This window comes from Aptenodytes forsteri, unplaced genomic scaffold (genome assembly GCF_000699145.1).
Source record: "Aptenodytes forsteri isolate BGI_AS27 unplaced genomic scaffold, ASM69914v1 Scaffold186, whole genome shotgun sequence".
NCBI lineage: Eukaryota > Metazoa > Chordata > Aves > Sphenisciformes > Spheniscidae > Aptenodytes > Aptenodytes forsteri.
The window spans coordinates 116,650-130,764 of NW_008793959.1; the positions used below are offsets into that span (position 1 = coordinate 116,650).

At 58.3% G+C, this 14,115-nt stretch overlaps 2 protein-coding genes across 2 annotated transcripts in view; both read left to right on the forward strand.

Moving 5' to 3' along the window:
- Positions 1–3,292: 3,292 nt before the first annotated feature.
- LOC103903500 (TBC1 domain family member 24) lies at positions 3,293–12,075 on the forward strand. The gene is made up of 7 exons (XM_009284747.1): positions 3,293–3,395; positions 5,267–6,302; positions 6,597–6,755; positions 8,196–8,259; positions 9,732–9,827; positions 10,549–10,825; positions 11,930–12,075. Exons 1-7 carry the CDS (start codon positions 3,293–3,295, stop codon positions 12,073–12,075), a joined length of 1,881 nt encoding a protein of 626 aa, XP_009283022.1.
- A 1,258-nt stretch (positions 12,076–13,333) lies between these two features.
- Positions 13,334–14,115, forward strand: part of CFAP52 (cilia and flagella associated protein 52) — a 21,677-nt gene continuing 20,895 nt past the window's right edge. The window contains exon 1 of the mRNA XM_019473577.1: positions 13,334–13,339. Within this exon, the coding sequence (XP_019329122.1) occupies positions 13,334–13,339 (6 nt within the window). The remainder of the gene's footprint in view (positions 13,340–14,115) is intronic.

Consider the following 14,115-nt stretch of genomic DNA (forward strand, 5'->3'; position numbering starts at 1 on the left):
CCTCGACCTTCCTTTCTTCTTCCTCCATCCTCCATCCTCCATCCGTCTTCCCTCCATCCTTCCTGCTTCCTCTTCTTTCCTTCCTTCTTTCCCTCCCTCTCCCCTCCTTCCTCCGCTCCCCTCCCCGCCGCCACATGAACCCAAGGCCGAGCAGCAGGTCCCCCTGTCCCTTTCCCCCCCTGGGCTGCAGCTCCTGATGTTCAAGGGTCGCTTTAAAACACCCCCCGCAGTGCCGCCCGCAGCAGCGCCCCGACACCTCCCCAACGCCCGGCATGGGCTGTCCCCCTCGGGCAGGGCTGCTCCAGCCCCACGGGCTCCCCGCGGCCTTTTCTCCCCGGCTCCTGCCTTTCCCTTCCTCCAGGCAGCTGCGTTTCCCTTCTCCAAATCCTCAGCCCCATCCCCTGTCCCTGCCCATCCCCAAATGACAGTCGCTGCCTCCCCCTGCCCACGCTGACGTCCCCGTCCCCCTCGTCCCCGTCCCCCTGCCAGCAGCAGCAGGCAGGGCCGGGCTGCCGGGAAGCCGCCGTGATGCTGGACGGTGTTGACACTGTCAATGTTCTGGCTGCGAAGGGCTCTGCAGTAACCGGCCAGCGGGCGCAGGCCCTCGCTTTTGCAGCAGCCTCTGTCCAAGCCCAGAGAGCCTTTCCCACACCCCATCCGCCAGGATTTGGCCTCTCCTCTTTTTTTTTGGGTGCGATTGATGACGCAAATCAATGCAGATACGAACATCGGTATGGGTGCCCGAAAAGCAGCACCAAGGTACTGACGGCGAGGTTTTATTGCCCTCATAACATGGGGCTGCTACCACACTGCTGTGGCACGCCACGATAACGAGCGCATCCTCGTGAGTATATTTACAGGCGGCTGCAACACCGGCTTGCGCTCCCAGTGAGCGCTCGGACTCGGCAGCGAAGCCGGTTTAGCTGGGGCTGGGGCGGCTTTCGAGCAAGGAGCAAGAGGAGCCACACGTGCAATGGGGAGCAAGCGCCGCCGGAGCAATGCCGCCCCCGGGGCTGGTTTGGGAAGGTGCTGAGCACCCCCAGGCACCACCTCGTTTCACATTTGCTCTCCCGCAGGGGCTGGGCAGGGCTAGGGGACATGGTGGGGTGGGGTGGGGAGCAGGGACACGTCCCCCTCCTGCCAGGGGACGGGGCTGCCGCTCGAGTGCACCGATGCTCTTGAGACGGGCGCTCGGGACCATGAAGCCGCGGCTGAGGAGGATCCACGTGCCAGAAGTGTCCTGGGCACGAAGCAAAGCAGCATGGGGCGGCTCAGGGAGCCCCGCTGGCCCTGGCAGCCCCCCGGTGCGGGCTCCGTCCCCGGGGTGACGGCTCTTCTCACCAGCCCTCTTTGCACATCCGAATTGGGCTGGTTCCTCTCGCAGGCAGTTAGCATGAAACATTTATGCCTTCGGCTGCGCTGCTCGTCCGGAGCCGGCACAGCCTTTACATATTTAATTTTTTTTGCCATTAAAAACCCATGAAGCAATGATTCATTTCGTGCCGTCCCTGATTGACTTCCATGTCCTCTCTCGGCACGGAGCGCAGCATCTGCCGGGGAGCAGGCAGGCGGCCGGGGGGGCTGTGGGAGGATTCAGAGCTGCTTCAGTCTGGCAGGGAGAGGCATCTGCTGTCCTAGAGAAAGAAAAGGAGGAGAAGGCAGCCAGCGAGGTCCTGGGGAAAGGCAGCAGGACCCGCTGCTGTAAGAGCCTGGGCAAAAGGGTTTGAGTTGGAGAGAGAGTAAAGGACCCCTTGGCACAGGGAACCGGAGCGGGGTGCAGTGTGGGGACCCCCAGGAGCAGAGCTGGGGGTCATCACCTGCCCCTTCAGATGCGGCGTGGTGAGCAGAGCTGCCCATCGAGTGTGCAGACAGACTCTGGGTGCAGAGTAGGAGCCTCCCGCCGTGGAACAGCCCCTCGCCTCCCACCCACCCAGCACAGCACCCTGGGGGGCCCTTTGCTGACACAGCCCCTTGGCTTCCACTTCCTGGGGCTCCCAGCTTGGTGGGAGCAAAGGGAGGAGAGGGACGACGGGACAGCCGTGCCGCTCCCATCAGATTTTGGCACATCACAGAGGAGGTGCTTCATCCAGAAAGGAGACGGTTTGCAGAGGGACCGCTCTCGCTCGGCAGCAGATGCCCCGAGACCACCGGTGCCGGTGGATGCTCAGGGATGCACTGCAGGTGTAGGCAGACCCCACAGACCCGCAGGCAGGGAGGCAGGGCAGGAACGACCCGCAGTTGATGTTATCACAGGAGAAAAAAACCACATTTTTTAAGGAAAAAACAACTTAAAAAATTTAAGATGCCTATAAAAATGTCCACTTTTAAGTGCAGCCTGAACTGTGAGTTCTCCAGGTAGCAATGTCAGATTGGTGCGATGTTGCTCGGAGCATCTCTCAGCTGTTGGAGGGTACTTTTCCTCCAACTCGGCTCTTTTGCCTGTAAGTACAACATACAGTTTGTAATTCTGCGAAGCATTTTGAGATATAAGTCAATGAATAACAACCATTTCAAAGGGGGGACAGATTGGAAACACTGAAGCACCAGAACTGTGCCTGCAACAATCACATTTTGTGCTCCCGCTGAGCAACTGTACACAGGAGGCACGGGGTGCTGCGGGTCGCACGTCTGCATCGCCCCAAATTCCCCCCGGTGGTTTTGCCGTCCGGTGCCACAACACGGCTGGCACAGCCCCGGCGCACCCATCCTCGAAAAGCGTCCCTAAGGGCGCACAGGGCGGTTGCAGAAGGGCGTCGCTTAGTCCTCGTGGCCCCAATCTCTCCCTTGTCACCCAGTTCCTGGCACTTGCTGCTCACGTGCTTCTCTTTCCGACTCCCCTGGGACCATCCAGCGGGAAGCGGTTGCAAACCCACTCGCCGTGTTGATGTTTCCTTCGTTCAAGGACGGGCGATTGCCGCAGCAGGCGGTTCGGCAGCTCCAGCCCTCCCTCGCCCCCGCGGCACCCTCCCTGCCCCGTGACGCTGGCGAAGGGAGTGAACCCCAGAGCAGGAAAATGAAGGTTATCCTTGGGAAAAATAAATGATTAAGTTTAATGGTCATGTTGCTGGTTTGATGGCTATCTCATCCCACAGGGTGTTTACGTCCCCCTCCCCAGCCTCGGTGCAGAATTGGGGCAGGAAGGGGCGATGCGGGCGCTGGAGCTGCTCCACCCCTCGTCCTATTTACACCAAATAAATCTCCTGTGCCAGCTGGCTGGCACTCACCTTAAAAGTCAGGGCAGGTGATGGGAACAGAGGGGACCCGGCAGCGGGGTGCACCGGAGCCTGGGCACATGCTGCAGGTGGGGCTCAGCCTGCCCCGCTCCCCCGGGGGAGCGGACAGTGGCTTCCCCGTGGCCGAGCCGGCCGAGGGCGATAACACGGGCACCGGGCAAGGTGAGTGAGCTGCAGCCGGAGACAGCCGCACATCTCGTGCTGGGGAAGATGCAGGAGGCTCTCACTGGCCCCGCTTGTGCCGGGGCCACATCCAGCAGAGGAGAGGGGCTGTAGCAGACCCACATTTCCTTCCCCAACACCCGCGGTATGTCCTGGGGTGGGCAGAGCTGGAGCCACCAGCCAGCACCCTGGGCCGGGGCGCTGGCAGCCGGGTGGGCTTGGGTTGATGCTCCTCAGTGCTTCGGGCAGGGCAGCACCCTCGTGATGCGGCCAGCTGCAAGGACAAGGTGAATTTGGGGAGCACGGCAGCACAAACAGCCCTGCTTCAACCCCAATGTTCGTTTTAGCCTGGTTTCTATGGCTAGAAGCCTGCGTGACTGTACTCAGGGTCTGTCTGTCTTCAAAGCAGGGAGTCAGGCTGAGCAGCAACCGGTTAAAACTGCTGCCCTTTCCCTGAACCAGAACTGAACCTGATCTGCTGGTTTTGCTGAACTTGAGCAGGGGCCAAACTGAACTGGAGAGCAGGAGTCAGAGCCGGACCCAGCCTGGGAGCAGCCCGGGTGCCCGGACCCCCTCGACGTGCCACCACGTGCTGCCGTGCACGCAGCACACAGGGCCGGGACCGTGCTGTCCCCCCATGTCCCCTTGCGGCCAGAGCAGAGAGGTTTGGCTCAGTGCAAATCCATCCTAGACTCCCCAGCCCAACTGAGCACATCCAGGATAAATACATCAGAGAATTAATGTGTGCGCTAATTGACTTTATCCTTGCCAATTAATCACCGCCCAGCAGAACTCACCCACGCAGAGACAACTCCCGTCTCCTTGTACAGGGTTTGGAGCTGAGCTCTCTTGCAACCCCAGGGAAAATGCCGCTCACTTTTCTCTAGGAGGAGCTCAAACCCTGCTCTTCCCAGAACGGGGCTGGCGGCTGCCTCAGCCCTGCCACGGTGCTGTGTGCGGGAGCCTCCCCTGAGGGTCCCCCGGGGACCTGCTGTCTCCAAGGGGCTTCCTAGATGCTCACCAGCCCCTGCGTGCGGTCCCCTGGACGGGGTCTCTCCAGGTGCATGGGGGCATGCGGGAAACGGGGACCCTTTGGCATCCATCCCCACACCCTTGGTGAGCCCCTCTTGCTGCAGCACCTTCTCCTTGCCCCTTCTCTCTGGCGCCCGAGTGGCCCGAGGGGTCAGGAGACTTTTGCAGGGGACTTTGGCAGGAAGCAGTAAGAGGGAGGGCAAGCACCTGAGGCCGGCTTTGCCCACTCCATCTGGGCTCGTAGCAGCCTGGTCCTGGGCTGCCAGACCCGGACAGGACATTGCCTCCTGCCCCGCTCTGTCCTTGGGAGGGGACACGATGCAGATGGTCCCTCTCGGCCTCAGCATCGCGTGGGCCCCCACTGCCCGTGAGGTCCCTCCTCACCCCTGCAGAGCTGGGCTGGGACCGAGCTGCTCCTTATCGTCGGTGGTGTAATGCTCCTGTCCCATGGTCATCCCCGGGGGACAGGGACTGTGTCCCTGCTCTCTGCACCTCCCTCTCGGCAGGTCACAGCCTGGGAAGTCAGAAGCTTTTTGAGGGGTGCGAAGCCCCTCACAGTGTGGAGAAGCAGCCCTGACACCCAGCTGGTATGTGGCCCCATGCTTCCCTGAGCCCCTGGACAGCAGTTTCACCGGGGGCCTGAGCTGATGTGAGCAGGCGAGGGCAAAGCGAGCAGCTCCAGCCAGGCAAAGCCTCCTGAAAAGCTTCCCTTTGCAGGGGGGAGAGTAACTATTGAAACACAAGACGTTGCTGTAAGACTTCAAAGCGCCATCAGCCAGGGTGAAATGCTGTCAGCTGGGGCGGTGAAGCATGTTGAATAAAAGGTCTTTGTCCTACAGAGGTGTTTAGCTCATCTCCAGTCACCATCATGATCACGTCCGAGGCTGACACCTGGGACATCGACGCCGCCTCTTGTCTGGGCTGTGGACAGTTCGTGGATTGGGACAGGATGCCAGACCCGGAGCAACAGGCACATATCCCCCGAGACATCCTCAGCAAGCCCCCAAAAGAGCTGAAGAAGCTGGCGAGAGAAGGCTACTGGGCAGCAAGCCGTGCTCTGAGAGCTCAGGTCTACCACCAGCTCATCCAGCAGGTCGCCTGCCGGCTCGTCACCCCAGATGCTCTCGTCTACAGGGACGTGGCGAGTCGGCTCTTTGGGATGCTGAGTGTGAGCTCCCACCCTTTGCCCGAGTTCCTGGAAGGATGCTCCATGCCCACGTATTGTCTCAACCTGGAAGGGGTCACCGCCTTGAAGAAGATCCTCATCTGTGTTGGCAACCTTTTCCCCGACATAACCTACAGCCCAATCCTCCCCTCTCTGGTGGCTCTGCTGCTGCACTACAGCGAAGATGAAGCTCAGTGCTTCGAGAACATCTCTCGCCTCATCGCCAGCAACGCTCCCCACACCAGCTACATTGACCAGTCCTTCCTGGCTCACCAGGCCTCCTGCATGACTTTTGGGGATCTGGCCAACAAGCACTGCCCAGCAGCTCACAAACTCATAGCCAGCACCTCTGAGAACGTCTTTGAGGTCTACTCCGAATGGTTATCGTGGCTCTTTCACGACCTCCCCTTCAATTACGCCATCCGCGTCTTTGATGTCTACCTGCTGGAGGGGCAGAAGGTCCTCTACCGCATTGCTCTGGCCTTGCTGAAGCAGTACAGGCTCTCGGCGACCTCCGCCGAGCTGGAGGGGACCGACATCAAGGCAGACCTGCAGGCTTTCGTGCAGAACATTGCTGAGCACGTGACTGTCGACAAACTCCTAGAGAGAGCCTTTGGCATCCGGCTGTTCTCCCGCAAGGAAATCTGGCTTCTCCAGATGGCCAACAGGAAGGCTTTAATGGAGAGGGGCATAACCATGGTGCAGAGCAGGTAAGGAGACCTCTCTGTTTGCCAGCTCTTGGGGCTAAGCAGACAAAATGTGAGTTACAGTGGAGATACAACATGGGGGGAGCTTCAGGTATCTCCTGTAGCTTTAGCTATGCTGGGTGCCTCACAGCCCCTCGTGGGAGACCCTCTTAGGAGGCACCGTACAGTTAGAACTAGCAATGTTAACAGAAAGCTCACGATGCAAAAAGCATGACAAAACCTGATGCATGGGGGCTGCACCCCTGAAAGCAGATGGGCACCCCAGCTTGGCAGTAATGGACATCCTCCTTCGCGCAGGCAGTCCTTCCACCTGGCCGTGGACATGCAGAACTTCAGCTCCAGCATTGTAACAGCTCAGGAGATGCGCATCGTCTGGTCCTGGATCCCTGAGCGCTTCTCCCTCTTCCCCCCACTGCTGCTCTTCTCCACCTCAGAAGATGGGTGCAGCCTGCAGAGGTAAAGCGTCATCTGCCCATCGGGTCAGGTCGGGTCGGATGGGCCAGGCATAAAACTGGGTAGAGGTTGGTGGTGTAGAAAGGAGCAACATGTAGTGTCCATGGGGTACATCTGAGGTCTTCTGGGGACTCTCTTGGGCTCGATTCAAGATCTTGAGTGTGGTCTGGGCCAGCGCTGGCTGTAGGGGAGAGAGCTGAGGCTCAGTCAGATGGCAATCAGCAATTCGGCACTGCACGGGGAACATTGAGCCCTGCGGATGTGCTGTGCAGGGTGACATCCCCATGTGCCACGCCGTGTCAGGCATGCTACGATCGGCCAGGTCCAGCCAGCATGCCATCTGCAGGCCTCCAGCTCCCTCCCAGCGGCACGGAGCACAGGGCGGCTACTGGACGCTGCGGTCTGTGCTGCGGCTCAAAACTGAGCTGGAAAATGAGTTTGCCATTGACTTCCCAAGCTGTGAAGTGGCAAAAGCCGTCCAGTGGGCTGAGGCTGCCTTTGCATGAATGTTTTCAGGCAGGAAACCCAAACCTGCTCCTCCGTAGGAGCATGTTAAGCTGAGAGGTTGCACTCGCAGAGCAGGCAGAGCTCAGGGCAGGGGTAGACAGCATGTGGGTACATCCTGCCACGGGGAAGACATCAAACCCTCTAAACACAAGTTAAGAGAGCCCAAGTGTCATGGCCAATGCCCAACACTGCAACAGCGTCAGCGCTGGAGACAGCCCAGGGCCCAGTGACACCCACTGCCACGGCCATGGAGCGAAGGGTGCGGTGGGAAGCAGGGACATCCCTGCAATGCTCAGTTGCCGACCGGGAAGGGGTGCCGGGTTGTCCAAGGACTGGATGCTGCCCACGCTGCCCCAGTTCTCAGGGCGGTGTTTAAAGGTGGGGCTGCGATGGTAGTGCCTCCGTTAGCACCACGAGCGTGCTCCCCCAGCCCGTGAGAGGCGAGCAGGCGCCCCATGGCACAGTGGTGCAGCCCCATCCTGGGGAGCACAGCCCTGCACCTTTCCAAGGCAGCAACGGGGTGCAGAGCCCAGATTACAAAACACATCCAGATTAAAAGCAAGCTCATTTGGTAAACTCCCCCCATAAAGCATCCCCCCCAGCCTGGTGCCTGAGGGTAGGGTGGGAGGATTTAGTGTTTGGATTTATCTGAGCTTCACCAAGCAAAAATGATGACTTGAGAAGTCCCATAAGCCAACTCCCTCCGTTCCTGTACAAACACTGGAGCTGCTCGAGCTACATGATTATGAGTTTCTGCCGCTGTCCTTCCACGAGCTCCCTCGGGCCAGCTGCGGGCACATAGGCTGAGAAGAGCCGCCACCATTCTCCACTGTCCTTTACAGCCCCGTGCTTGTCGCACGCCCAGGCTCTCTGCATAGCATGCTGCTCCTGGCTCTCAGACCCCCACCGACCCAGCCTCCTTACTCATCTCTGCAGGTTTTACACGTGCTGTGAAGGCTACGAACCGACGGTGCTGCTCATAAAAACAACAGAGGGGGAGGTAAGTATTTCCCAAGCAGAGAAGTGGGCTGCGCTGGTGCCGATGTGGGGAAGGGGACAGGGTGGTTGACTCCACCGGCACTTCTTGGAGCAGCCACGGGGCTGCGTGGTCCCTCTCCTGCCCTGCCCCGGGGTCTGTCCCAGCTCCCAGGAGAGAACAAACTGCACCCCCCAGCACCAAAAGCCCGCTTAGACACAGGCTGGTCTAAAGGGTGCTGCTGAGGGGAAACAGAGGAGGAGTCAAGTGAGATGGAGAGAGGCCATGAGCAATACTCTTGTATTGCAAATACAGACTAGATCATGAAGTCCTTGCTAAGCAGAATTTCCTGAAGTCAGTAGATGCTTTGCCTGAGCCAGGACTTGCTTTCGATGCATAAAATGCAAGGATCTGTCTCTGATTGCAAGAGCAGCCACACAAGGGAGATGGAGGAGAAATAAGGACAGCTTCTACAATATTTGAAAGTTGTGAAATAACTGCAAAAAAACCCTGAGCCAGGCCTCTTCCCGGGGACTCTGAGAGTTGCTCATAAACCTATATTTTATCTCTCCACTCGTCATCAAACAGCAGAGGCCAGTTCTGTAGATTGTTCAGGCATCCCAAAGATTTATTGACCTATCAGTCCTCATTTCCCAAGCCTGACACTTCAGCGTGGCGCGGAGATAAACACCCTGCCACCCCCCAGGGCCTGGTGCAGACAAGAGAAGGTGACTTATAAAACCTTGTTTCCTACACGTTTTAGCTCATTTTACTCCTTAGCTAGTACCAAGGACAAGCACGAGTTCCCACCTCTCGGTAGGTCCCCTCTAGCCGTGGTGAAGTCAAGGACATCCACACCAGGGTCTGACCTGACCGCGGGTGGAAGAATCCCTGGCACTGGTTAAAAGCCTTGTAGGTAAAAAAAATGTGTTACCTGAGTCTTTGCCATTTTAAAACACATTTTCTCTAAAGACTCATAAAACAGGCAACCACCTCGCCACCGTCCAGGGGCCAGCTGAGGATAAGGGACTCCTAGACCCCCGTCCACAGCGTGTTGCAATACTGTTCATACAATGCTTTGAGCCACACAGTTTTTCCTCTCCATTGCTGGGAGCTGGATTGGGCTCGGGGGTGGGAGGCACAGCTCCTACTCCCAAGCCTGAGCCAGGGAACGCCCCACGACAGCTGAACCGGCCCTACTCAATCGACCAGCAAGCAGCTCACTGCAATCGCCTCTGCTGCAGAAGAGCAACCCCCCCCAAATCTCCCAGAGCCCCTCCTTAGGCACTGAAGCCGAGTGGACTCGCGTCCAGAGCACCAGTGACTTGTCAGTGCAGGATTTAGCTGACACAGCTGAATTTGGCTCTCTGGTTCCCGCAGGGGACCTCGCAGAGCCCTTGCCCTCCTGAATCCACATGCCATGGCCCGTGTTTCTGGGGCTTGCTCTGGTCCCAGCCGCCTCCCCCGCTGACGGCTCCCTGTGCTCTCTCCCGAAGGTGTGCGGGGCATTTCTCTCCTCCGACTGGAGTGAAAGGAAAAAGAATGGGGCGACATCGGGCTTTTTTGGGACAGGGGAGTGCTTTGTGTTCACTGTAAGTCACTTTTTATTTCTGGGTTTACACTTATGGGTTTGTCCGTTAATTACTTTTTCCTTTACCCCTCTGAGAACTCAGGGCATGGTGGCACCAAGCTGCTTCCCTACCACGGTCCCACCGCTGCCCCTTAGCTCTGGCAGGAGGCAGCAGCACAGAAATTGCTGTGCTGGATCTGAGCAAACGGAGAACGAACTCCTGCCTTGGGTGAGCCGGCTTGCCCCGAGCCCCCGAGGCAACGTGCCATAACCCCGGGTGGGTCTTGGAGCATCCTCCCGCATGACAGCAGGGCAGCATGCGTGGCAGGGCGGGTTTCTGCCCTGTTTGCTCGAGGCAGCTCCTGGATGGAGCATTCCCAAATCAGCCCCGGGGTCCCTGCAGAAGGAGCAGGCTGAAGTTGGTCCAAGAGATCCTGGGGGTAAAGTCCAGCATCCATCTGGTATCCCACCAGCGTCCATCCAGCATCCACCCGGCAATGTGGGCAGTGAAGGTTTGCCCATCTCTGGCAGCCCCTGGCAAAGACAAAACCAACTTCTCAGCCACAGCCACCTCCAGAGCAGCCCTGGCACTGCCAGGATGCCTTGTCCCCTCCCTGCCCCAGGTCCAGACCTGGCACGCAGCATTTGGCTCCCGACCTGCCTGGACAGGCAGCACTGTCTTCCCCCAGCAATGGAGAGATGCCCCAAAGGACAGGGCTCACCATGTTTCTCCTGCTTTCCAGGTGCACCCTGAGACAGAGAGGTACGAGTGGGTGTTCATCAAGAAGCCGGAGCTGGCCAAAGCCGTGCCACGCTCACGCCAGCGGTCGCCTTCCCTGTCTCCCGCATCCCTCCTTGGCTCCTCCCCAGATGGCCGCAGCACCAGCTCAAACCGTCTCACCGTGCCCATGCTGCAGAGGAAAGGCCGTCTCTCCCCGTTTCTGGCCATCAGGCATTTCCTTCTGCCTTCCAAAACAGCCTCCATGTTCATGTCCGGGTCACGGGAAGGGATCGTTATCGGTAATTACCGAATGGTGGGCACCCACCCACCGACACACCGCTGCTTTGGCCGAAAAGGGCTCTACTCCAGATTAAAATCTGAACTGCCTGTAGAGGCAAAGACCTCCTGGTTTAGGACATGAACTTAGAGTCAGGCAAGAGCCTTCCAAAAGCCTCCATGTTCATGTCCGGGTCACGGGAAGGGATCGTTATCGGTAATTACCGAATGGTGGGCACCCACCCACCGACACACCGCTGCTTTGGCCGAAAAGGGCTCTACTCCAGATTAAAATCTGAACTGCCTGTAGAGGCAAAGACCTCCTGGTTTAGGATATGAACTTAGAGTCAGGCAAGATGAAGTCATTCCCCTCTTCCTCAAATTAGCAGGAGAGTGCAAAGCTGCACAAGGGCAAGGATGCTCCTTCTGAGAGCCCCAGAGGGGCTCTGCCAGCCGAGGGGAAGCACCATAGCCCAAACCTCCTGGCGAGGTTTGCACCCTTGGGGCTGGTGTGTCCTTTCCCAGCCCTTTCCTCCACTTTGTGTGGGATGGAGAGGAGGTGCAGGTGGGGATCAGCCCAAGGAAGGGCCGGGAACAGTCACCGGGAGCAGACACGCCAGCTGCCTGCCTGCGCTGCCATCTGCCAGGTCAGGCTAGGGCAGGGGGGTTGAATCTTCGTGCCCCACCACCGCTGGGGTGGGGTCGGCAGAGGACCGCAGCAAGTCAGAAACACCCGCAGCCCTGATGGCTGCCTCTGCCTCCCTTGCAGCCCTGAGGAGCGGGATCAGGGCAAGCCTGGCTGCGGGGATGCAAGAAGCTTTCCTTGTTCTCCAGCTCTCCGAGCAGTTTAATAATTCAGCTTGTGCTACCAGGGCAACCTCTCACACTGGCTGCCGTGTGCCGGCTGCCCTGGAGATAGCTCTCCGGGAGCTCTGCCTCCACCCTGACATCCCAATTAGCAGAGAAGGCAGCTCAGGGCATCCCCAGCCCAGCTCTGCGCTGCGGCCAAAGGACAGAAAGCTGAGAGACGGGCACAGTCCTGAGAGACCTCGTCGGCTGGGCCAGTGTCCCTGCTTGAGCAGCAATGGGGGGAGAGCAGATCCCGACCGTATTGCTTGCTTTTTCAGGTGGAGGGGGAGGCCAAGCTCTGTCCCTCGATGCCAACCTGCTCTGGGGGCGCACGGAGCACTGTGAGACCTTCGACAACCCTCCGCTCTGCCAGGAGAACTTCAAGGTGCAGCTCTTGGAAGTGTGGGGCTTTCAAAATGCCTAGGTCACGTGCGGGACAGCCCCTCACCGTGCCGCCCACGGAGACGGGGACCCCTTGCCGTGCTGGCCGCCACCCCGGCCTGCCTGCTGCGGTCTCTGCCGGCAGCGCGGCGGGGGCCGCCCCCTGCCCCTCCCCCCCCCCCCCCCTCCCCTCACTCGCCATCTCCCCTCCATGGTCCAGCCGTTGTGGAGGTGTGGAGAGAGGGCAATGCGGTGCCGGGAATGGGACCGTGGGTGCTGCCTTCGGGGACATTTGAGGTCCCCTCCCGCAGCTTAGACCCAGCCTACTCCACCCAGCCTGTCCCGGTTTAGGATGCTGGAGGGGAGGTGAGACAGTCCGGTGATTCTCACACCTCCCTGGCCCATTTGCGGCTTGCGGCTCAACAGCGGTACCGCAGCACAGGCCGAATTTGTAGGAATTTTGAGCCTAGGCAAAACCCAACACCGAGGTACAAAGCTCACCAGAAACACTCTCAGACCCCACCTCCCTGTGGTCCCAAGCCCAGCGCCACCCTTCAAGCCATACACAGAATTTTGTAGCCTCTGCGGGTTACCAGGACTCCCCCAGGATCACACACTGATCACCGTCCAACACAGAGACTCTTTTTGTCCATGGTTGAAACTGCTGATCAATGATTAGCAAAGTCCTACCTGGTGTTTGCACACTGGCAGCCAACAAGAACCCCCCAGCTGTGTACCTGCCTTGTCATTTTTGTATTAAACTGAAGATCTATATTCACCGCAAAGGGCCGATGTAAGTCTGCGAGCAGTGGATACTTATGAGCCTTAACCAACGTGCCCCGACTACCTGGGGTCAGGACGACGGGAGACGTGCCATTTTAAAACATGAAATGTGAACGTGTACGTGTAGCTTGGTCAGACAAGGCAACCCTCGCAGGAGGGTTGTAGACCATAGAGATATCATTCTGGCTGCAGGATGAGAACATCTCCCACATCCAAATATACTTTACACTTGTGGTTTTATCTTTCATATATTCCCCTTCTCGAGCTATTCAGAGCAGAAGCTATCGCTGCCTCGGTGCCTGCTTCCAGCGATGGCAGGAGGACGCGGGCAGGGTCATGCAGCAGACCTAGGAATTGCTTGTAGCCTTCAAAGGGTATGAGGGTAAGATGAGGAGGTGAGGCACAGAGGCACAGCCCCCCGTGCCTGGCCTTCGCCCACAGAGCTCAAATGAAAGAATGAAAGAAAACGGGCAGGGTCATGCGGCAGACCTAGGAATTGCTTGTAGCCTTCAAAGGGTATGAGGGTAAGATGAGGAGGTGAGGCACAGCCCTCCGTGCCCCCATGCCTGGCCTTCGCCCACAGAGCTCAAATGAAAGAACACTGCAGAATTACTCTTTCGCCTCAATTAAAAAGCTCTGCTAGGGTGTCCTCAGTATTTCTTTCTTTCCATGATCATGTACTGGACTTTCTGTCCGGCTGAAAGTTTCCCAGGGAGTCCCTCTCCCTTCCCAAGAAGCTGTTTCTCTCCACCCAGAGATGTACAGGACGCACGAGATGCCTGGAAATGCAAAGCCCTTCATTAGCAACCTGGCCTGACTCCTCTCAGCAGTCTTCAGACCATTCCTTGTAAAGGGCAAGCAGGCCCTGTCTAATGTATTGAAATACCAGATGCTGGGGCTGTATTGTGCAGGCCGTGGATGTCTCTGATGCAGTGGCAGAGGCTGCGAGTCCCTTTGAGGCTGTGCGCCCTGCGTACCTACGCTACCCGCCGACTAGAGCCGTAAATCACAATGGATGTCAGTGCGCTTATTGCATTCACCGCCTGTAATCTGATGAGCGCCTTTGCCATTTCTGAAAGGGACGCTACAGTCCTTTCTTCTTACGCTTTATTCCATTACTGAATAAAGTTCAAGTCTCTTGGAGAATAAAAAAAAAACCGAAACCACGCAGGGGAAGGAGAGGGGCGGGAGGCCGAGGGGACATGTAACTGGATATAAAGAGATCTTTCATCCGTGTCGTGCCGTCACTTGACTGCAGCAGGGTCAGCAGAGACCGAAGTGCTGCTTTCCGACGGCTCTC